General features: G+C 50.3%; 1 protein-coding gene across 1 annotated transcript; it reads left to right on the top strand.

Annotated features, from left to right (window-relative positions):
* On the top strand, positions 1–22738 carry LOC132458256 (nardilysin-like). The gene is given in 36 exon segments (XM_060052833.1): positions 1–138; positions 818–1006; positions 1281–1545; positions 2083–2164; positions 2655–2808; positions 3151–3224; positions 3560–3655; positions 3833–3955; positions 4588–4645; positions 5470–5543; positions 5821–5890; positions 6023–6100; positions 7250–7370; positions 7724–7782; positions 8146–8200; positions 8531–8635; positions 9599–9722; positions 10299–10385; positions 11124–11243; positions 11413–11464; positions 14013–14163; positions 14966–15093; positions 16068–16230; positions 18729–18760; positions 19128–19144; positions 19147–19217; positions 19219–19271; positions 19412–19454; positions 19688–19740; positions 20352–20435; positions 20559–20649; positions 20894–20986; positions 20988–21011; positions 21233–21302; positions 21305–21321; positions 22381–22738. Coding segments are annotated over 35 exon segments (3261 nt in total). The 5' UTR covers positions 1–138; positions 818–842; the 3' UTR covers positions 22591–22738.
* The last annotated feature ends 1346 nt before the right edge of the window (positions 22739–24084 follow it).

Here is a 24084-nt window from a genome sequence, read left to right as displayed (position 1 = left end):
ACACCTCCTTTGGGTGGAGCTTCGCCCTGGCCTGACCAATCAGAATCCGTTTTGATGGAACGCTTTAACCACTCAGCGAATCACAGCAGTCTTTCTTGACACACCGTGCTGTGGTCCGTGGTTTCAGAAGCGAAGCAGGTACGCATGTGTTGTTCCCGTCAGAAATCATCTACTGTTTTTAGTTATTTGACCTGGTTGTAGTATATCTGTAATATCCATAAGACGGCGGTTAAATGATGCCTACATGCGGTGGATTGTGACGTGTTTAGACATTGTTTATGAGTTCAGAGGTTTGAAGCCTCACAGATGGCATGATGTCCTACATTTTACCTTCGATTATACTCTGACAACTTATTATTCTTACAATTTGTTCCATACATTTGCCGGAATTCATCCAGTGAGATGTCGCAGGTCTGATCGGTGTAGATTAGACAACAGACCGGGTCCTATAGCTGTGGTCTGGGCGGACTTGTGTAGGGATGTTCTAGCTGACCATCGGCTGAATAGAAGAGATCACCAGACGCACCGCATGAATGGACGCTTTGTCTGGCTGACCGGTCTGTTACTGTAGGCCCAAATGACAGCCCCTAACTAGCCACCTATTGACAGTCAGGTGTGTGTGTGTGTGTGTGTGTGTTTTAGTAGTAGTAGTAGTAGTAGTAGTTTGTTGTGGTTTTATGTAACTCCCCTTCATCGACGTCATAGCTCTGTGTAGACTGCCCCGGTGTGTAGCCTTTCTGGGCAAGGCCCAGGCTAAGAGGTTAACTCAGTTCACGGGCCCTGTGTTTTACGGTCGGGCGTTGCGGTCCACCCGCAGTGTCTATCTCTCGTCTCTGGTGGGAATGCCGCAGACAAACAAATCCAGGAACGCCCCGGCGCACAGTAAGTCGGCGGATAGTGCAACCATGGTCCGGGAGGAGAGCCATGGAGGAACAGCAGCAGGAGGAGGAGGAGATACCGGCGACAAGGATATCATCAAGTCACCAAGTGATCCCAAACAGTACAGGTAGACCTCCTCATCCAGTCTTCATAGGCATTCACAGAAGTATTTCCGTAAAAGTATCTTCAATTTGAACATTCTCTTTGTCATTCTCTCTCTCTCTCTTGTATTTTTCAAAGTATCTTTGAAATGTCCGATTTAGTACCCTCTTATTAAGGTTTACTTTTCTACGCAGATGGTCCTGAATCATTCAAGTATCGAAGCACAATCAGAGTAATTCTATGCTAAGCTTCACCAAACCAATAGCCACCCCAAGCCTAATCGTCAATTATACCCCCAGGTACATCGTGCTTGACAACGGCCTGAGAGCTCTGCTCATCTCAGATACAAGGACGAGTTCAGCTGACAACACCTCTGACGGAGAGGACGAGGAGGAGGAGGAAGACGACGAGGAGGAGGAGGAGGAAGGCGACGAGGAGGAGGAAGAGGGCAGTGACTCCGGAGAAGAAACAGGGGAAGAAGAAGACGAGGATGACAAAAAGGAGAGCGAGGACGAGGGAGAGAAGGAGGGGAAGAGGAGACGAGGGAAGCCGTCTGAGAAACAGGTGCACAACAGGGACCTACTTTCTGGCTCTGCCCAGTAACTTGCATGTTAATCGGAACCGCAATTTTGGCCTCCGCAATTAGCTGAACGCTAAAGGCTGCAATTATTGCGTACATCTTTGTTTTATGAGAAATGTAATACGAAATGATTATGTGATTTCCTAGGCCTGTTTCATTAAAAACCAATTACAAAGCGTTACAACTCAGCAGTAAGCGCTGGTTGTTAATTGGGCTAGAATCATTCCCTCTAAATATATGACATGAAGTAATGGGATGGGGAAGCACGGTTTGGAAAATGGAATCGGTAATCTGTTTGTATAGTCGCAATCACTAACCCAATGTAGGCCAAAATCTATTCTCCAAAAGTATAATTTAACCATTTCGATTTTGTAAGATGTGTCTGGATATATAAACGTACGATGGCATGTTTGCATCTTTTTTTTGCACATTGTCCCAAGGATTTGTCATGCGTCTTTGAGAACTGGAACGTCGCCCCCTGTAGTAATGATGAAGTAACGCTCCCTGTCTGTCTGTCCCAGTCGGCTGCAGCGCTGTGCGTCGGAGTGGGCAGCTTCAGCGACCCCGACCACCTCCCGGGCCTCGCACACTTCCTGGAACACAGTGAGTGGGCGTCCTCCTGCAGCACGCTGTTAACCCCCATCCTGACCCCCCCCCCCCATCCAAACCCTACAGGGGGAGCGATGTGGGGTCTGAAGATATTGAGCTTTATTTATTTTTTTAGTGCTTGAGTTACCTTTTACGTGTATTTCTGCAGCTCTCTGTTGTTGTTTGTATGGCTACAAATCCAACTTACTTTTTTCCCAACCTCTCCTCCTCTCTTATCCGCCTCCCCCCCTCTCCTCTCCTCTCCTCTCCACTCCTCTCTTCCTTTCTCTTCTCTTCCCTTCTCCTCTCTCCTCTCTCCTCTCCTCTCCCCTTGTTAACTCTCTCGGCTTCTATCTGGTCCTCTCCTCTCTCCCCTCCCCTCCCTCCCCTCTCCTCTCTCCTCTCCTCCCCTCCCTCTCTGCTCTCCCCTCTCCCTCCCCTCTCCTCTTTCTCTCCTCTCCGCTCTCCCTCCCTCCCTCCCTCCCTCCCTCCCCTCCCCTCCCAGTGGTGTTTATGGGCAGTGAGAAGTATCCCACGGAGAACGGCTTTGACGCCTTCCTCAACAAACATGGCGGCAGCGACAACGCGTCCACTGACTGCGAGCGGACGGTGTTCCAGTTCGACGTTCCCAGGAAGCGCTTCCGGGAGGCTCTGGACAGGTGAGGACCCGAGGGAAAGCGCTTTGGCTCCGGGTCAAACCTGTTCTTCATCTTGCACGGCGTGTGCCTGTGTGTTTCTCCAACTTCTTTTGTGTTTATTCAAATTCAAACTTTCTCCAGCTTTTATTTATGATTGGCCGTACCTTTTTGTTGTCGGCCTCAACTCACACTTTGAAAAAAGCAGACATCAGTTTCCACGGTGCGTTCGTGTGTTTGCCGGCTGCCCCCTGATCTCTCTGCCGGGGTCTGGTCTGAGTCCGGTCCACTCGCTGATTATCCGCTCTGCTTCTCCCCCTGGCGATGTTTCCCCCCCCCCCTTCCCTCCCTTCTCTCCCTCCCCAGGTGGGCCCAGTTCTTCATCTGCCCGCTGATGATCAGAGACGCCGTGGACCGCGAGGTGGAGGCTGTCGACAGTGGTGAGTGGAGGTCGGGACCACCTTCTCCACCCCCACCGCCCACCGTCATGCTACCACCATCAAAGCCAGGGGGGGGGGCTGGCGGGTGGTGGCAGTGGTCGATGGGGGTGGTGGCAGGGGTGATGTTGTTTCTCTGCTCATCAGTCCCTCTGGACTCTGCTGAGAAAGGAGAATGATTTGACCTGTGTCTGCACACTGGGTCTCGTCTGAAATCTAGAAATGTATAGAGACACAGCGGGACGCCACACCAAAACATATGCACTGTGTGTATTTATTTACTTTGAATTGTATATCCTTAACCTTTCCTTTGCTGTCTTCCCCCCCCCCCCCCGAAGAGTACCAGCTGGCCAAGCCGTCCGACTCCCACAGGAAGGAGATGCTGTTCGGCAGTCTGGCAAAACCCGGACACCCCATGGGCAAGTTTGGTTGGGGTGAGTCGTCGTCGTCCCCCCACCCAGCACCCTGTGAACGGCCCCGCAGACCAGTGCTCAATCAGGCGGGCGCCACGCCCTTCACCTCGTTAACCAACAGTGAACAGCTGTTGGAGGAGCGGCCAACAAAGACAAGAAGGCAATTTGTGTGATTCTTGTTATTTGTTTTTGTGCCAGGAAACGCTCAGTCCCTGAAGGAGGAGCCCAAGGAGAAGAAGATCAACGTGTACAAAGAGCTGCGGGCCTTCTGGAAGAGATACTACTCTGCCCACTACATGACCCTGGCCGTGCAGTCCATAGGTCAGCAGTCCACCCCTTCAGCTTCCCTGAGGCCAAAGCAACCTCGTCCAGAGCTATTCATCCCTTAGGCCAGAGCAGTCGACTCCAGAGCTGTTTTTTCCTTTAGGCAGAGCGATCTACTCTAGTGCTGTTGGTTCCTTTAGGCCAGAGCAATCTACACCAGAACTGTTCCTCCCATAAACCAGAGCAATCTACTCCACAAATGATCATTCCTTTAGGACAGAGCAATCTACCTCAGAGATGTTTGTTCTTTTAGGACAGAACAATCTACTCCAGAGCTGTTCCTCCCTTATGCCAGATCAATCTACTCAAGAGCTATTCGCTCCCATAGGCCAGAGCAGTCTACTCTATAGGTATTCGCTCCCAAAGGCCAGAGCAATCTATTCCAGTGTTGATCATTTCCAATAGTTTTAAGGTGAAGGCAGAGAGGGTGCATCCAGGCTATTTCAGGTGTAAGCCACTCAAGATATGAAATCCACCTCCCTATCCCAGTGCATGTTCTACATTTTGTGAAGGCATGTCTAAGGGGGATTATATTGCTAACAGTAGATATTTAACAGTAAATGACAATAAATGGATAAAATAATAGTTTCTGCTGCTAACTTCCCTCTGCTCGCCCTGTGCCCCTACAGAGAAGCTGGACACCTTGGAAGAGTGGGTGAGGGAGATCTTCAGCAAGGTGCCCAACAAGTAAGTCTGAAGCTCTTCAATAGCATGGTTACCCGACCTGCCATCTTGGATCCAAACACCAGCCGCAGTGTTTCCCCCAGAAAATGTCTTAGTCAAGGTGGTCAAGGAGGTTTCAGTTTCCATTCCATTCAAAAATGACACAACCATTGTTGTGAACAGTATTACTGATGCATTATTTATCTTTATACCTGATGGAGGTATGTTTCATTTCCCTACGAGAGTTTTCTACTTTGTTAATGCCTGGTAATTAAAAAAAATATACATATATGTTTTTTTTTAATACATATGTAGTCAAGGCGGGACCTATTGTTGTTAAGGCGGCCGCCATAACCATGCAGTAACCTCACTGTCCAGTGCTTTGTCTAGCAGCCAGGCATAATGATGTGTTTGGATTAGGAATCAACACATTAATATTTCCTCCTTAACAAAACGCTCGTACCATGAGTATCCATTGTAGTCTCTGTAAATAAACTTTAATTTCACCCTACAGTAAATATTTACCAGGTGGTAATCATTCCTCCTAATGAAGATGAAATATTCTCCTAGGCCCTTTTTCGCTGATAAGGAAAATATTTTGCAATTATCTCCTGGCTTGAAAGGACGCGATTACTCCATGCGTCCGGATGAGTTACCTTTCTACCTGATAAATGATGCCTGTGGTGTTGGTGCTGGCAGGGGACATTAATGTGTGTGTGTGTGTGTGTGTGTGTGTGTGTGTGTGTGTGTGTGTGTGTGTGTGTGTGTGTGTGTGTGTGTGTGTGTGTGTGTGTGTGTGTGTGTGTGTGTGTGTGTGTGTGTGTGTGTGTGTGTTTGTGTGTTTGCAGCGTCCAGCCCAGGCCGGATTTCTCTCGCATGCAGGATCCCTTCGATACGCCAGCCTTCAACAAGCTCTACAGAGGTACGCACCCCCGCCCAGCCAGCCCACCGGGCCCCCACTGGGAGTGGGATAATCAGCAGCCAGCACAGTGGCCCCCCCCCCCCCCCCCGGTGCTGCCGCCGCTACTGCTGCCAATACGGGCGACCTCTGTGTAACTGGGAATATAACATCCTAAGGCCTTCATTAACGCTGCGAATATTAAGTGTGTGTGTGTGTGTGTGTGTGTGTGTGTGTGTGTGTGTGTGTGTGTGTGTGTGTGTGTGTGTGTGTGTGTGTGTGTGTGTGTGTGTGTGTCCAGTTGTTCCCGTGAGGAAAGTCCATGCTTTGACCATCACGTGGGCCCTCCCGCCTCAGGAGAAGCACTACAGGTAACGCGCACACACACAGAGACACACACACGGATGGATATGCACACATGAGGATTCTCTTGTCTCTGCCGTCCTCCGTGCCGAACCCTTCTCCCCCCCCCCCCCCCCCCCCCTCTCCTGCTGTCTCCGCAGGGTGAAACCTCTCCACTACATCTCCTGGCTCATTGGCCACGAGGGAGCGGGCAGCATCCTATCCCTGCTCCGGAAAAAGTGAGTTTTTCCTGAAAAGGTCCGATCTCTCTCCCCCCCCTCAGTGGGCCGAAGGGCCCTCCAGAACCAATCACACACCACCCTCCGGGTTCCCATTCACATTCCTCCTCCCCTGTGGTGTTTTTTTCCGGGCGCTCCGTGTGCGGGGGTCCCACTTGCGCCGCGGCGCTCCCACTCGTCCCTGGATATCGGGCTGTTTCCGTAATGAGGCCCCCTCTCGGCCCCTCCTTGACGATAAGCGTTGCCGGACCCTCTCTGATTGCCCGGTTCTGACTACAGCGGGCAACCCGTATCCTAGCAACAGCACATCGGGCGGTTGATGGAACACACCGTGCATGCCGCCGTTGAATGGGAACGCTGAATGTGAGAGTGGGCGGTCGTAGCGATTGTCATTCAGAAGCGAGCGATGGCGCCCGTTGCTGCCGGCGGTCCGACGAGGGCCCTTCAGCCCGGACGTTTGAGTTGGTGCTTTTATTTATCGCCCGAGTGCGCCGGGAGGTAGGACCGGCGGTGGGCAGCAGGGGTCAAACCGTGAGCTCCTGCCTCCAAAAGTAGCCTCCTGTTTGAAGGTGGGCAGGTTTCAGAGGACGGTAGCTTGATGTTGTTGTACATGAGGCCAGGGTTGGATGGGGTTTTAGGAGGGCCATTGTGAGGCCCGATGCGCGGCAGGGTTTACCTGGCATGATGTCACATAATGTGCACAACATAAAACGCCATCTAATGAAAGAAAACCATTATGCTTCCGCCAAGCAGCGTAGGTCCTCAAGAGAGAAAGGAAGTTGCTAAGCAACACAAGCTTGCATTCTTTGAGAGTGGCTCTGACTTAATACTGAAAATTTGTTGTGTGTGTGTTTTTCCAACGGCTTGGAGCGCCATCGAGGACAAGAACTCAAAAGTTTACAAAGCTACTCCCAATATGCCGTCCTCTGGCGTGTGCCGTTTTCATTCGCATAATCGAACTATGAAACCATGTAATCTAATATAGTTTAATAGTTCGATAATGCAGTTCTACAACTCATCTGATTGAATATGGCGGTGTATCGCCAACAGTGATACTCCCGTGATGCACCGTGATATACCCTCCCTGTCTGGTGTATCCGGTGGGATATATGTGAGATATGTCTCCATTTGTGCCGTGTGTCCGGATAGGTGCTGGGCCCTGGATCTCTTCGGTGGGAACAGCGAGACGGGCTTCGACCAGAACGCCACCTACTCCATCTTCTCCATCTCCATCACCCTCACGGACGAGGGCTTCCAGAACTTCTACCAGGTACCTCACCTTTGTCCCGGTGTCGGTCCTAACGTCAGCGCAGGACAGCTGGTCTACGGATCAGGGGGGCGACTCCCAGCCAAAGGGTTCTGGGTTTGATTCCCCATCAGTTGACTCCATCTTACTCTCCGGTTAAGAGACATGCTCCAACCCACCCGAGATTCAAGGCCAGCCCACTGTGTTCCGATCTGAAGCGAGTGTCGACACGTTTGTACTTTTGTACAGAGATGGGTGCCATGCTGCCACTGAGCCCTCGTCAGTCTGGGAAAAACACGTCACTTGTGTGTTAGTTTGTGTGACTCCCGGTGTGGTTTGTGCAGGGGTTAGCGTGTGAGTGTGTGTCTCCTCTGCAGGTGGTCCACCTGGTCTTCCAGTACCTCAGCATGCTGCAGACCCTGGGACCTGAACAAAGGTACACACACTCTCACTGGAGGGCTCTCTCTCTCTCTCTCTCTCTCTCTCTCTCTCTCTCTCTCTCTCTCTCTCTCTCTCTCTCTCTCTCTCTCTCTCTCTCTCTCTCTCTCTCTCTCTCTCTCTCTCTCTCTCTCTCTCTCTCTCTCTCTCTCTTTTATTTATTTATTTGTGCATCTTCCTCTCCTAAATGTTTTTCTTCCTTGGCTGAGGGTGTGGTGTGTCAATCACTCCTCCCTTCCTACTGTGGTGATTTACTGATGTGTCAGAAGATGCTGATTACCTGTTAGGTCGTGGTCTCCTTGTGTTGTTACTGCTGTGACAATCAACCTCCTCTCGCTTGTTGTCTCTGTCGTCCCTGCAGAATATATGAAGAGATCCAGAAGATTGAAGCCAACGAGTTCCATTATCAGGAGCAGGTAAATGAATACTGGTACTAATACTAGTGACTCCAATCTTAGTTACTCCACTTATACTAGTGACTCCAATCTTAGTTACTCCACTTATACTAGTGACTCCAATCGTAGTTACTCCACTTATACTAGTGACTCCAATCTTAGTTACTCCACTCATGCTAGTGACTCCACACTGATAGTGACTACATGACTTGTAGTGACTGCATTCTTATAGTGACTCCACTTTTATAGTGACTCCATGTAATAGTGACTCCACTTTTATAGTGACTCCATTCTTATGTAATCTACAAATACGATACTTGAAAAGTGTCTGTGTCTGTGTCTGTGTGTCAGACTGACCCCATAGAGTTTGTGGAGGACATGTGTGAGAACATGCAGCTCTTTCCTAAAGAAGACCTCCTGACCGGAGACCAGCTGATGTTTGAGTTCAGACCAGAGGTAACTGTGTGTGTGTGTGTGTGTGTGTGTGTGTGTGTATTAGTGGGTTTTTGTTTAGACAGCAAGACTCATCATTGTCTTTGATTGATAATCAATGTCATTAATGTATTCATATGGTTCTTTTTCTAATTATGGATAATCATTTCACTGTTATTTATGCTCTGCCTCCATAAAAATTCTTAAAGTGATGGGTGACATAACTCTGTAATTGACTTCTACTTATGAGTGTCTTATGTAATTAAGTGTTATCATTCTGGTGCATTAAGCATCAGAATGAATATGAGGAGTCTGTTCCCTCATGGCTCCATAGTCAAGCAGTTGACCAATCACAGTCCAGTCACGTAGCCAAGCCAGGCCAATCATATTTCGCCGATTGGCCCTATTGATCTTTCAGACATCTTTCGAAGACTGAGTTTGTTAGCTGACTTCGAATACTCATATTTCCTGATGAGATCCTCGTTATATAGTGGGTTCTTCCCTCTGTGATATGTTACAGTTACTAAAACGTTAATAGATCCTGGTGTCCCTTCCTTTAACCATCTCTGTGGGAAGTTACATAGTGTCAACACCCATTGGCCTCCCAAACGGGAGCCTCGCGTGCTGATTGGCTCCTCAGCCAGTCAGTTAGTGCCGGCTTCCCTATGAGCTCTCTGGCTTAATTTGGTCGCTGTCACAGTGAATTAAGAAAATGAATTATTAATTTAAAAAAAAAAAACATTTCTATAGTGTGATGGAGCGTTTCATTTGAGAGATTTCAAGGTTTAAAGGTCTCAGTTGGACGTGAATGGAATTTTAGTAATTCTTAACAATTTGGTTGACTTGGTTTGTTATTAGTTCTGGCATTTAACAGAACGAGTACAAACAATACATTGATGTTGGCTTAGAAATCCCTCATTAGGTTTTATGAGTTTTTAATCCAGTGTGTGTGTGTGTGTGTGTGTGTGTGTGTGTGTGTGTGTGCAGGTGATCAGCGAGGCACTCTCCCTTCTCACCCCAGACCGGGCCAACCTCATGCTGCTGTCCCCGGAACACGAGGGTCAATGTCCCCTGAGGGAGAAGTGGTTCAACACCAACTACAGCCAGGAGGGTGAGACACGCGCATAAGCAGCGATACACACAGACACACATAGACATTGACACACACACACACACATTGACACAAACACTCAAACACACAGACAGTACTTGTATGGCGTGTGCTTTGAAGATGCAAGTGCTGTGACTTTTTGATCAAACATGAATAATAATGGTGTTATTGAGATGTTTTATTTTATGTATGCCCGACGGACCCTTATCCGGAAACACTGGTCCAAGAGTGTATTCACTTTGATTCGTTCACGTTTCATCTCTTTATCGACATGTAACGGCAGCGGGACCACGGAGAGACTGACTCAGGGTAGAGGGAGAGAGAGGACAGAACGCTCTCTGCCTGCTGCTCCTGATGCAACGTGCACACAAACATGACATGTACATCTGTCTGAGCTACCCCCTCTCCCCCTTACTCCCCCCCTCTCCCCCTTACTCCCCCCTTACTCCCTCTCACCCGTACCCTCGTTTCACCCAACCACCTACCCTCTCTTCTCTCCCTCGCTCTCCCCCACCCCGACCCTCCCCTATGTTCCCTCCCTCCCTCCCTCCCTCCCTCCCTCCCTCCCTCCCCCAGACGTCAGTCAGGAGTGGCGGGACCGCTGGGCCGGACCACTGGAGCCCAACCCGGAGCTGCACCTCCCCGTCCCCAACCACTTCATCGGTGAGCACAACCGACCCTTCCGAGTCCCTGGTTAATCAACTGTTTAGTCTAAACCCGCACCGCACTGTGGAACTAGTTAGTTTAACCCAGGCCGCGCTGGTGAACTAGTTAGTTTAACCCAGGCCGCGCTGGTGAACGAGTTCGTCGAACCTGGTTCGCCCTGGGAAACTGTTGAGTCTAACCAGGAAACGAGTTAGTCTAACCCAGACCGCACTGGTGAACTAGTTTGTTTAACCAGACCACAACGTTGAACTAGTTAGTCTAACCCAGACCGCACTGGTGAACTAGTTTGTTTAACCAGACCACAACGTTGAACTAGTTAGTCTAACCCAGACCGCACTGGTGAACTAGTTAGTTTAACCAGGCCACACTGTTGGTCTAACCCAGGTCGCACTGGTGAACCAGTTAGTCTAACCAGGACTGTACCACTGACCTGTTAAACTAGTTAGTCTTGCGAGAGAGGAACTGAACTACTGGCTGATAGTCCAGATCCTGTTCAACTATCAAAGGGACATAATGATGTTCTTTAGAGAGAGGTCGTTAATATCAGATGGGGTCAAAGGTCATCCTACCCCAAGACTCCTCAGGTAGAGCGGCAAGGCATCAGGTGTCAAACCCACAACCTTTCGGCTTGGAGTCTAATCCAACACTAGACTATCCTGACGCGCTACAAAAATAAATGGTGTGTGCGTGTGTGTGTGTGTGTGTGTGTGTGTGTGTGTGTGTGTGTGTGTGTAGCCACCGACTTCACCCTGCACCCGGCCGACTGTCCCGAGAGCGACGTCCCCGTTAAGATGGCCGACAGCGACACTGGCTGCCTCTGGTACAAGAAGGACACCAAGTTCAACATCCCTAAAGGTGTGTGTGTGTGTGTGTGTGGATGAGAGTGTCTGCCACAGTGTGTAGAACCTGTCACTGTCAATTAATATACAGCGTGTGCATACGTGTGTCACATGACACAGAGCTCTGGTAAGCACGGCATTGTGTTGACATGTTGTGCTCCTCGGTGTGTTTGTGTGTGTGACAGCCTACGTCCGGTTCCACCTCATCTCGCCTGTCATCCAGCAGTCGGCTGAGAAGTAAGTCCCGCCCCTAAGCCGCGCTCTTGAGGGGGAGAGAGCGTCACTGAACAACACTTCACGCCCTCTCTCTGTGTCCCCTCATTCAAACGGCCATTCCCCAGCCATCCATCCATTTATTTGTACGACGGAATACTAATCCTCCTCCTCCCCTCCCTCCACCTCCTCCCCCTCCCACTCTGCTGTTTGTCTCACCCCTGTCTCCTCTGCTCCCCCTGTCTCTCCCTCTCTCTGCGTCCCAGTGTGTGCCCTCTGTCTTCCCGCCTCTCTGTTTCATCCATCACCTCCCTGTCCTCACCCTGGCCCCTCCCCCGTTCTCCTCCCTCCTCCTTGCTGATTCGCCGGCCGATGCTTTGATGCTTTTCCTTCCGATGGCGCCTTGGTAACGTTCAGGCAGCGATGGACGCTCCCGGATCAAATTGCGTTGCGTTAACGCACAGGCAGCGCCAGACGCTCACAGAACAGACGGTGTCGCGTTAACGCTCAGGCAGCGCCAGACGCTCACAGAACAGACGGTGTCGCGTTAACGCTCAGGCAGCGCCAGACGCTCACAGAACAGACGGTGTCGCGTTAACGCTCAGGCAGCGCTAGACGCTCCCATATGGTGTCGAGTTAGCGGTCGGGCAGCGCTAGACAATCCCAGATTAGACGGTGTCGCGGTAACGCTCAGGCAGCGTTAGACGCTCCCAGATCAGACAGTGCCGCATTAATGATCAGGCAGTGCTAGACGCTCCCAGATCAGACGGCGTCGCGTTAACGCTCAGGCTGTGGTAGACGCTCCCAGATCAGACGGCGTTGCGTTAACCATCAGGCAGTGCTAGACGCTCCCAGATCAGACGGCGTCGCGTTAACGCTCAGGCTGTGGTAGACGCTCCCAGATCAGACGGTTCCTCGTTAACGATCAGGCAGCGCTAGACGCTCCCAGATCAGACGGCGTTGCGTTAACCATCAGGCAGTGCTAGACGCTCCCAGATCAGACAGCGTTGCGTTAACGCTCAGGCAGCGCTAGACGCTCCCAGATCAGACGGTTCCTCGTTAACGATCAGGCAGCGCTAGACGCTCCCAGATCAGACAGCGCTGCGTTAAGGGGCAGGCAGCGCTAGCCGCTCCCAGATCAGATGGTGTCGGGTTGTGATCCGACCCCTGATTTAGATGGTGGGCACGCTCTGGGCACGGCGCAGGTAACGGTACTAACACCAGCGGCTACCAGGAACGGATTCAGGGTCGGGGAACAGGAGAACCCGACCGTTACAAAGAAATGAACCAACCACTGCATTAATAATGCATCAGTACAGCGCTGTGCTCTGCACCAAAGTGAGGTTTGTTTCATATTAGAAGTTCACCCGTCAACCGAGTTAACTCACTTCAGCTCCGTGAACTTTACTGTTCCCTGCAAGACTAATTCAAACTTCTGAACTCACTTTTTGAAACGGCGGCAGTGGCATTCGTCCCAGCAGCACTCTTACCCGCCGCAGGTCTTTAGGAATATTCAGTGGAACGCTGCTCAAATCCCAGAGCTATACTCACTCGAGGACCCTTCCAAGGAGTCTAGCTCTGGGTTATTTTGCATGTCAAGGTGTGTGTGTGTGTGTGTGTGTGTGTGTGTGTGTGTGTGTGTGTGTGTGTGTGTGTGTGTGTGTGTGTGTGTGTGTGTGTGTGTGCGCTTCTGACTCTTTCTCAATTCAATTGCAATTGCTGTTTTGGCTTGACAACATATCCGTATCACCGAAGCATGAAACAACATACTCTCTCTCTCTCTCTCTCTCTCTCTCTCTCTCTCTCTCTCTCTCTCTCTCTCTCTCTCTCTCTCTCTCTCTCTCTCTCTCTCTCTCTCTCTCTCTCTCTCTCTCTCTCTCTCTCTCTCTCTCTCTCTCTCTATGTCGCACTCTCTGTCCCTCTCTCTCTGCCTTTCTCTCCCCCCGAACCCAACAGTGTGGTCCTGTTCTGACTCTCTCTCCCCCCTCAGTGTGGTCCTGTTCTGACTCTCTCTCTCCCCCCCTCAGTGTGGTCCTGTTCTGACTCTCTCTCCCCCCTCAGTGTGGTTCTGTTCTGACTCTCTCTCTCCCCCCCTCAGTGTGGTCCTGTTCTGACTCTCTCTCTCCCCCCCTCAGTGTGGTTCTGTTCTGACTCTCTCTCTCCCCCCTCAGTGTGGTTCTGTTCTGACTCTCTCTCTCCCCCCCTCAGTGTGGTTCTGTTCTGACTCTCTCTCTCCCCCCCTCAGTGTGGTCCTGTTCTGACTCTCTCTCCCCCCTCAGTGTGGTTCTGTTCTGACTCTCTCTCTCCCCCCCTCAGTGTGGTCCTGTTCTGACTCTCTCTCTCCCCCCCTCAGTGTGGTTCTGTTCTGACTCTCTCTCTCCCCCCCTCAGTGTGGTTCTGTTCTGACTCTCTCTCTCCCCCCCTCAGTGTGGTTCTGTTCTGACTCTCTCTCTCCCCCCCTCAGTGTGGTCCTGTTCTGACTCTCTCTCCCCCCTCAGTGTGGTTCTGTTCTGACTCTCTCTCCCCCCCTCAGTGTGGTTCTGTTCTGACTCTCTCTCTCTCCCCCCCTCAGTGTGGTCCTGTTTGACCTGCTGGTGAACATCCTGACCCACCGGCTGGCGGAGCCGGCCTACGAGGCGGACGTGGCCCAGCTGGAGTACAAGCTGACGGCCGGGGAGCACGGCCTGGTGATGAGGGTCAAGGGCTTCAACCACAAGCTCTCTGTGAGTCAACCCGCTGGTTAACTGGTTAACAGGGCCTGGTGATGAGGGTCAAGGGCTTCAACCACAAGCTCTCTGTGAGTCAACCCGCTGGTTAACTGGTTAACAGGGCCTGGTGATGAGGGTCAAGGGCTTCAACCACAAGCTCTCTGTGAGTCAACCCGCTGGTTAACTGGTTAACAGGGCCTGGTGCAGAGGGTCAAGGGCTTCAACCACAAGCTCTCTGTGAGTCCTGCTGAGTGACAGGCCTTGGTCCAATCAGCTGCTGGATAACTTGCTCTGGTCCAATCAGCTGGTGGTTGTCTGCCTTCTTCTAATTTCTTCTTTGTTCTTTCCGTCTCCTCTTCCTCCTCCTCTCTCTCCCTGTATCCTCTCTGTCTCCTCTTCCTCCTCCTCCTCTCTCTCCCTCTCTCCGTCTCCTCCCCTCTTTCTCTTTATCCTCTCTGTCTCCTCCTCCTCCTCCTCTCTCTCCCTCTCTCCGTCTCCTCCTCCTCTCTCTCCCCTCTCTCCGTCTCCTCCTCCTCTCTCTCCCCTCTCTCCGTCTCCTCCTCCTCTCTCTCCGTCTCCTCCTCCTCCTCCTCCTCTCTCTCCGTCTCCTCCTCCTCCTCTCTCTCCGTCTCCTCCTCCTCTCTCTCCCCTCTCTCCGTCTCCTCCTCCTCTCTCTCCGTCTCCTCCTCCTCCTCCTCTCTCTCCGTCTCCTCCTCCTCCTCTCTCTCCGTCTCCTCCTCCTCCTCCTCCTCCTCTCTCTCCGTCTCCTCCTCCTCCTCTCCTCTCTCTCTCCGTCTCCTCCTCCTCTCCTCTCCAGCTGCTGTTCCACCTGCTGGTGGACCACCTGGCGGACTTCCGCGCGGATCCAGACGTGTTCAGCATGTTCATGGAGCAGCTGAAGAAGAGCTACTTCAACACGCTCATCAAGCCCACCAAGCTGGGAAAGTGAGTCATCTGCTTCTGTACCAGTGGTTCCTGATTGGTTGACGTGTGTAATGAACCTGTGGTGTCCAATGGCGTGGTCCCGCTGAGGGGTTTAAATCTGTGCTGTCCAATGGCGCAGACCCGCTGAGGGGTTTAAATCTGTGGTGTCCAATGGCGTGGTCCCGCTGAGGGGTTTAAATCTGTGCTGTCCAATGGCGTGGTCCCGCTGAGGGGTTTAAATCTGTGCTGTCCAATGGCGTGCCCCACTGAGGTGATGCGTTTCAGCCTGAGGCGTGAGCTTTACTTCCTGTTTATGTGCTGCTTGAACTAGATTACAAAGATTACACTTTTTTTTTTTTACAACAATACAATTTCACCGCAGAATTGGAAATGTTCAGCGTGTTAACATGGCCGGTGTTTATGGAACTGGGCTCCCTCTATTAAACGATGTCGCCAAGATGCAAAAGGGGGTCTTTCTTTCTTCAACCTTACTCCCTTTGCCCCGTCTTAAAGGCACCCAGTGCAACTTTCGAGGCTTAAAAATAAACATTCAATTTCTAGTCTTTTTTACACGTAGTAAGTTTCAATAACTCCATACCATTACATACCGACATTTAAGCAGCAAAGATGAGACGTCGTTGTGTGGTGAGAACTGATACAAAATCGATAACAACAACAATGCCGCCATTTTCTTTATTTTTTGTAACCTACAATAAATAAAGCAGGCTTCCAGTCAATGGAAAAATGGCTTCTCCCCACCGGCGATTGTTGTTGTTTACGATTTTCTATCAGTTCTCACCACACAACGACATCTCATCTTTGCTCCTTGAATGTCGATATGTAATGGTATGGAGTTATTGAAACTTACTACGTGTAAAAAAGACTAGAAATTGAATGTTTATTTTTCATTGAATGTTTACATAAAGTTGCACTGGGTGCCTTTAATGTCTCTCGTTCACTGTCCACCCCCCCCCCCCCCTCCCCTATGTCCTCAGAGACGTGCGTCTGCTGGTGCTGGAGCACTCCCGCTGGTCCATGATGGAGAAGTACGCGGCTCTGAGCGCGGGGCTGACCCCGGACAAGCTGATGGCGTTCAGCCGGAGCTTCAGGGCCCACCTCTACGCCGAGGGGCTCGTCCAGGGCAACTACAGCAGCGCGGTGAGTGCCCCCCAGCTACGGTACGCTTGGACCACGCACCACGCTGCGACGCAGGTCGCGGACCTGTTTTGGGGCTCTGCGTCAGGTATTTAGGGAGCGGACCAATCACGGGCCTCGCTTCGACGCAGGGTTTCGAATTTTTGGGAGGCGCACGTCAGGCCCTTGAGGTGGACGCAAGGAGGGTCCGCGGGGTCCGTAAACCACCTTGCGTTGTGTCTACGTGGAACCATAGTCAACCCTTTAGGGGGCAGAGGTTAAAGATGGGGGGGGGGGGGAGGTACATCTAAGGGGGCAGGTGTAAGGAGGGGGTGCATTGTTCTGCGAAACAAAAGAAATGCGAGGCAAAAACAGGATTATTTCCTGCATTGGTGAAACGCTGTGGATGTTGATTGTTGAGAGCATGAATAGAAGTGTGCCTCTGCCTCCTCCTGTTGAAGTCGTATTATTTATAGATGTATTATATCGGGAGCAGAGGGATCTGGGGTGTGATGATGAGGTGCCGCTGAGTAGTGCAGAAGATGGTAAACAACGTTCACTCGATGCACCGATTCAGCAACGAGCTAAAACTGTTTAGATGTCATTAGGGAGCAGCGGGGAAGGAAAGAGTCTGACTGGGGGAGTCTTACTGGGGGGGGGGGGGAGGCTGTGTGCAGGGGAGGTAGCAGTACTCAATCATGTGTGTGGTCCCCTTGGTGGAGGCAGCAGAGTACCCAGTCATGTGTGTGTGTGTGTGTGTGGCCCAGGGATGGAAATTAACACCCCGCCACACGCCATTTGCGGGTGGATTCGTACGGTGAATTGTGTCGCTTCGCCCGCCACTGTGTCGGGTAATACTTTCCAGTCCGGTCCGATCAAATTTGCATATTTAATACATTCGTCATACGGCGCTGCACAGTTCCAGAAATCATTACTGTCAACATCCGACCCCCCTTCTTCTTCTACGCCTCTTTTTGCTGAACTGCGACCGTCAGCATCCGGGATAATATACCGGTGACAGGGCTCTCAAGTCTCACGCATTCAGCGTGACGTGAGACACGCGCAATTCAACCCATGCACACGCTCACACGCCACACTTCGTACTGATCACGCAGAGAAATGACCTGGATAGCGCCCACCAATTTGGGCCGCTATTTAACAGTGTTACAGGTAGGAATGAAACGGGTTCCCCGTACGTCGGGGTAACCAGACATCCTATTTTGCCCGGACATGCCCTCTTTTTGAGACACTTGGATTTTATTAAAGCCTCATACATGTTCACATTGAATTTGCGTTGCGTTTCTCTGGGTCGTTCACAAACTAGTTGGGCTACGCCCTCCCCTACTCAGTTCTGTTCGCTTTGCATTGGTGGAAGTGAGTAGGGGGAGTGGTTAAGTAGAGCCTTCAGATTGGACGGTTTGACTTACTCGGTTACCCTCGTGTTTTGTATTTATTTTTTTACCATTATTGTTTTGTAGGGACAAACATTAACAAATGTCCCCTACAGGGGATCGATAAAGTTCTATCTATTGAACAGAAAGAAACACTTGGTCATACCTTACACACTTGACCACAGCATTGGCTCGCTGAATGCGACAGATATATTTTCAGCATTGGACCGAATGCCACATAAATATCTAATTATGTTTTTGCACGTTTGCAACGTTTAAAGTTCAGGGTATAAAGTTCAAGTATATGCCGCTACTTGTATTGCCTAGGCCAATAGCCTTTTGAAGCAGGTTTTTTTCTGGATATTAGTGTTAAGGGCCAATAATGCTTACCATCATACGTTAGTTACCATGTCTGTGGACACATTTGTATGCAGTCACATGTAAATATAAAAAAACAAATGTTCCTATTGATTATGATGGTGTAGCCATGCATGTTGTTTTATTGTTAATATGTCAATTTCTTTTTTTATTGAAAATACTTTGTATAGATGATTATCCCCAAACTTGTCATCGTAACACCTTTGAATTAAACGTGACTTAATATGGCAGATACCTCTGTATTGTTTATCATATGCGGCAAGAGTAACATTTTCAACTCAGTTCCTTGGTAGCACCTACTTACAGTAAAAAATAACTTCTGATGGAGAAAATGATGTTTATGAAAAACACTTTTCTTATATATTGTAACTATTATATTGTTTAAAATGTACGCATATATTAAAAAATATATAGCGTATAACAGTGGCTGGTAAAAAAGATGAGTGGCTGGTAGATTCTTAAATCTATCTGCCACAGTGGCTGGTGGGCAAAAAAGTTAATTTCAATCTCTGGTGTGGTCCCCCTGGTGGAGGCAGCAGTACCTAGTTGTGTGTGTGGTCCCCTGGTGGAGGCAGCAGCACCTAGTTGTGTGTGTGGTCCCCCTGGTGGAGGCAGCAGTACCTAGTTGTGTGTGTGGTCCCCCTGGTGGAGGCAGCAGCACCTAGTTGTGTGTGTGGTCCCCCTGGTGGAGGCAGCAGTGTGGTGCGTTCCCTCCGGCCTGCTGGCTCATTACGCCGTGTGCTCTGTCAACAGGAGGCCCTCCAGTTCCTGCACTACGTCACCGAGTAAGTTGATTGCTGCTGCTGCTGATTGGACTCCATACCTCCTCCCAGGACCCCCGCTGGGAGCGTTGGTTTCTCCTGGGCTGTGATTGGTGGATGCTGGTGTTTGTGTTGTTAGGTTTTCCTCAATGTTTGTTTTGGATTAGTTTCTTTTATTCCTCCTTTTTTGTTTGCTTCGTCTTCCTTTCTTTATCATTATTATTTATTTATTTATTTCATTTTTTCTGCCTTTTTGACTTGTTTGTTACTTCTTGTCTCTCTATCTTTATCTCTCTCTCTGACCTTCTTTGTTCTCTCTAAATCCGTCTCCCCCGGTGTCTGTCTGACCCTAATCCTCCCTCCCTCCCTCCCTCCCTCCCTCCCCTGGCAGGAAGCTGCAGTTCCGGGCCTGCCAGCGGAGGTGCCGGTGCTCTTCAGGGTGGTGCAGCTTCCCGGGCGGCACCACCTCTGTAAGGTCAATGTCTCTGAACAAGGGCGACGCCAACTCGGAGGTCACCGTCTACTACCAGGTGCCGTCCTCATAGCCATGTTCACGTCCTTAGCCATGGTCACCTTCGTGTATCTTACCTTATCTTAAAGACGATGTGGAACAGATGCATTCAATCATTTGGCCAACTTTAGGAGTAATCCTTCTCTCTCCCCCTCCTCAGTCAGCACAAAGAACCTGAGAGAACACACGCTTATGGAGCTTCTAGTGGTGAGAACCAGCACCTCCTCCTCCTCCTCCTCCTCCTCCCTCCTCTTCCTCACCTCTCCTCCTCTTCTTCGTATTCCTCACTTCTCCTCCATCTCTTCTTTCTCCTCCGCCCAGTCACTAAGTGTGTGTGTGTGTGTGTGTGTGTGTGTGTGTGTGTGTGTGTGTGTGTGTGTGTGTGTGTGTGTGTGTGTGTGTGTGTGTGTGTGTGTGTGTGTGTGTGTGTGTGTCCACAGATGCACATGGAGGAGCCATGCTTTGACTTCCTACGCACCAAGGAGACTCTGGGGTGAGTCTGTCTATCTCTTGTTTATTTATACATTTCTCAGAGAGCGTGCCGTTTATGATTGCTTCAGTTCAATGACGACTAGTGATGGAATATGAGAAGAATTATAAGTAGTATGCTTGTAGTATTACTAGTGGTGCTAAGTTGGTTGTTAAGGGATGCCTCGTTAACGGTCGCGTATGGAAAACACAAGCCTCTGTCAGTTTCTCTCTCCCTCTGCCTGTCTGTCTCTCTCTCTTTCCCTCTGTTTGTGTCTGTCTGTGTCTGTGTCTGTGTCTCTGTCACTGCCTCTGTGTCTTCCAGTCGCCGGTCTCTGTCCTTCACTGTCTCTCCGTCTCCCCCTCTCTCTCCATTTCTGTGTCCCTACCTGTCTCACTCTATCCCTGACTCTCTCTCTCTCTCTCTCTCTCTCTCTCTCTCTCTCTCTCTCTCTCTCTCTCTCTCTCTCTCTCTCTCTCTCTCTCTCTCTCTCTCTCTCTCTCTCTCTCTCTCTCTCCTCTCTCTCTCTCTCTCTCTCTCTCTCTCTCTCTCTCTCTCTCTCCCTGTCTTTCTCTCTCTCTCTCTCACCCTGTCTTTCTCTCTCTCTGTCTGTCTCCCTCTCTCTCTCTCTCCAGGTACCACGTCTACCCGACCTGCAGGAACACCTCTGGAGTCCTGGGCTTCTCGGTTACCGTGGAAACGCAGGCCACCAAGTTCTGGTGAGTGTGCGGGGGAGACGTCGTAGTCTAATGAGGCAGCTCCCTCCCTCCCCTCCCACTCATGCCTCCCCCTCGCCCCCCCCTCCTGGTGACCCCTGACCCCTGACCGCTGCTCCCCTGCAGCACGGAGACGGTGGAGCTGAAGATTGAAGAGTTCCTCGCCTCGTTCGAGAAGAAGCTGAACGCCCTCAGCGAGAACGCCTTCAGCACCCAGGTGTGTGTGTGTGTGTGTGTGTGTGTGTGTGTGTGTGTGTGTGTGTGTGTGTGTGTGTGTGTGTGTGTGTGTGTGTGTGTGTGTGTGTGTGTGTGTGTGTGTGTGTGTGTGTGTGTGTGTGTGTGAGGTTAAAGAGGTTATGCTAATATTTTTCTAATGACAAATTCACCTAAGAAATAATAAATTTAGTTTGACCTTTTTACCATCGAGAGATGCATTAAAGTGTATGTGTGTGTGTGTGTAGGTGACGGCCCTGGTCCGGCTGAAGGAGTACGAGGACACCCACCTGGGGGAGGAGGTGGACAGGAACTGGTCAGAGGTGGTCACACAGCAGTACAATCTTCGACAGGCTGGGCCGAGAGGTGAGCAGAGAGAGTCGGGGGCTGGGGGGGGGGGGCTGGGGGGGGGGGGGGGGGGGATGTTAGAGGTCAAGGGGGGTTGGAGTCATGGAAAAGTTTCGCCATAAAGGTCGAGCTCCGAGCATTACAGTTCGGAAGCACTGAAATAAGTCGCGTCGCTTCCGTTGCTAAACCGACGACTACAATACGTACCCTGAGTCCTCCTGACCCTGAATGTGTTCCAGATCTCCGCTCTGAAGCAGATGTCCCGGGAGCATCTGATCTCCTGGTTTAAAGAGCACCGCCGACAGGACAGCCCAAGCTCAGCGTGCACGTGAGTTCCCCCCGGCCACGCCACGGCCACGCCACGGCCACGCCAAGGCCACGCCTGGGCCCGGTCGTAGTATGTATATATTAGGGATGGGCGTGAGGAATCGAAGACTTGAGTACTCCTCGTTACAAATGAACTCGGTTGATGGACAGGCAAACTCGAGTTTGCATATACACACACAAACAAAGTTTTCTGACGCAAACGTGTTTTGAAACGTTTGCAAAAATAAATAATGAATACTCCTGATAACTCTGACTGTTTGGATGGAGAATAAGCATTACATGTTTGGTTGGTAATATTGCCGTTCATCATCAGGCCTATTCCTGCTGCAGATGCGTTGCATTCTGAAAGTAGATTGGATTCAACGAGTACTCGAGTGATCCTCGAGGAATTCCTTCGATCACTCGAGTTTGGAATTGACTACTCGTGCCCATCCCTAGTATGTATGCATGTACGTCAACTATGGCGCCCACCCAGGAGGGATCCCCCACTCTGTGTCCCGTCTCGAGATTTCTTCCTTGCTGATTAAGGGAGTATTCTTTTGCCGTTGTGGGGCTTGGGTCAGGGGGTTGTCATAAATATTTAAGTGAAGCCCTTTGAGACTGTAATGGTGTTTAACTCTACGTTCACACCAAAAGCTGTAAAAGATGTAAATTCGGCGAATAGCTCAAAACGCAACGCTGTCAAAAATATTTACAGCTCATATCGCTCTTGCGCGTATGTTTACTGGGACCCACGCCGGCGAGAGACATCTGCATTCCGATTGGCTGGCGGTCATTTACAGCCGAAAGGCTACTAGCTCATTTGCATAAAGTTGAGCAGTTATCAACTCTCATTTACAGCTTTAAAGCTATCGCTCAAGCGTTTTATCGCTCCTATCGCTTTATCGCACATTTCTAACAGAAAGTGAATGGGCGTTTATGCCTCGAAACGCTTTATAGCCTTTTGGTGTGAACGTACAGTTAGGGCAATACAAATAAATTTGCTGTTGTTGCTGTTGCTGTTGTTGTTGTTGTTTTGGCGACGAGAGGAGAAAGGTAAAGGTTGCCCTGTCCATCTCAGGTGGTGGGCTTTGGAGCGGAGGAGAAGGATCAGCAGACAGAGCTCCAGGGAGGTGAGGAGGAGGAAGAGAGCAGCTCCTCGTATGGAGAGGTGTCCAAACTCACCTTCCTCCCCCCCTCGCCCAAGATGGCCGCCGCGTCGGCCATCATGGATATCCCTGATTTCACCAAAACCTTGCCCCTCTTTCCCTACCACAAGATAGTACAATGAACTGTGACCTGCCCATAGAGCTGATGACTCCTCCCACATACATGATGACCCCTCCCACTTACATGATGGCCCCTCCCATAGAACTAGTGACTCCTCCCATATATGACAGCACCCCTTCAAGTAAGAAAAAGGGTTAGAGTCGAAAGGCTCTACATCCTGTCCGGAGTATTTGCCAAAGTTTAATCTATTTTAGCTGAAGTTGAATATATTCAGACATAAGTTTGAATCTCTTTACTTTGTCTTCTCTGACATTTCTGGAGTTCAATAATTTCTGTTGGATGAAAGTTGATTTAATTTTAATTGATCCCATGCATTACCCTTAAAGCTGCCTTTTGGCTCCAGCTCATGAACCGTAGTTCAAAAAAAAATCATCCACACAGAAAGCCTGTAAGATCGAATTCCGTGATATGAAATAAATAATAAGGCCTAGCTTGAATTGTTCTTTTAAAAATTTGGTTGTCGAAATAACCCAACCCCTAACCGATGGCCTCTCCCCTCTGACCTTTGACCCCACCTGACCTTGACCCCCCCACCGACCTTTAAAACCCCCCCCCCCCCCCGACGACGGCGGTTGCTGTGTTTTCCCCCATGCGTGGCGGTGGACCTGAAGCCCAGCACTGCATCAGATTCCATCACGTTGTGATAAGAGACTGATAACCTAATAAATAAACGGAGTGATGATAAAACGATGACTGTCCATCTTTCAGCGACCGGACAAGGTTGCTCCTCTTGACCCCGGTGCGGGACTCCGAGCTGGTCCAAGCCAGGAGACCCAGAGTCCATGTGCACAACTGGCCTCATAGGCTGCTCGAGTCTCCCTCCCTCCTATTGGCTGGGCTCTGCGTTCTCCCGGTTTGTATTTCGGCAAGGCAAGGGCACTTTTCATACACGAGCAGACTCAAAGTGCTTCAAATAGAAACGGCATCATAAAATGAAAGAAAATAGATAAGTAAAGAAAACAAAGGCAAAAGTCAAAAAATGAAATGCAATGAATTTAAGATTTAGCAGAAAGCTGCATTTATTATATTTCTCCCCAGGGAGAGGTCACCAGCCTCTGGCTAGCAGTGCTCTGTTTGTAGTGGACTGCTGTCTTTCTCCATCGCTCGTCCCGTTTCACACCAGCAAGGCCCCTTCAGGTGTTTCCATTTGACAGAGGTTTGGAAATCATTTAGTGCTACGTTGGCAGCATCAGCCATGGCTAGTGTTGTCGTAGGGTAAGTGAGGGTTAGTCAGGGTTAGTCAGGGTTAGTCAGGGTTAGTCAGGGTTAGTCAGGGTTAGTCAGGGTTACGGCTACTACCGTTGGCTCACAGAATGATGACGTCGTTTTGGGTTGTATTTTTTTTTTTTTTCAAAGTTGAGAGTGACTCATGCAAAACATCCTGCATTATTTTCACACACAAACAAACACACACACACCGCAGACAAAGACACACACACACACCAACACGTATAAAGCAGAGGCTTAGGGGCCCCGGGGCTGGCGGAAGCGCTGG

This window comes from Gadus macrocephalus, chromosome 5, assembly GCF_031168955.1.
Source record: "Gadus macrocephalus chromosome 5, ASM3116895v1".
Classification (NCBI taxonomy): Eukaryota; Metazoa; Chordata; class Actinopteri; order Gadiformes; family Gadidae; genus Gadus; species Gadus macrocephalus.
The sequence above is the reverse complement of the archived record's forward strand: the minus strand, read 5'-3'. Positions and strand labels throughout refer to the sequence as shown.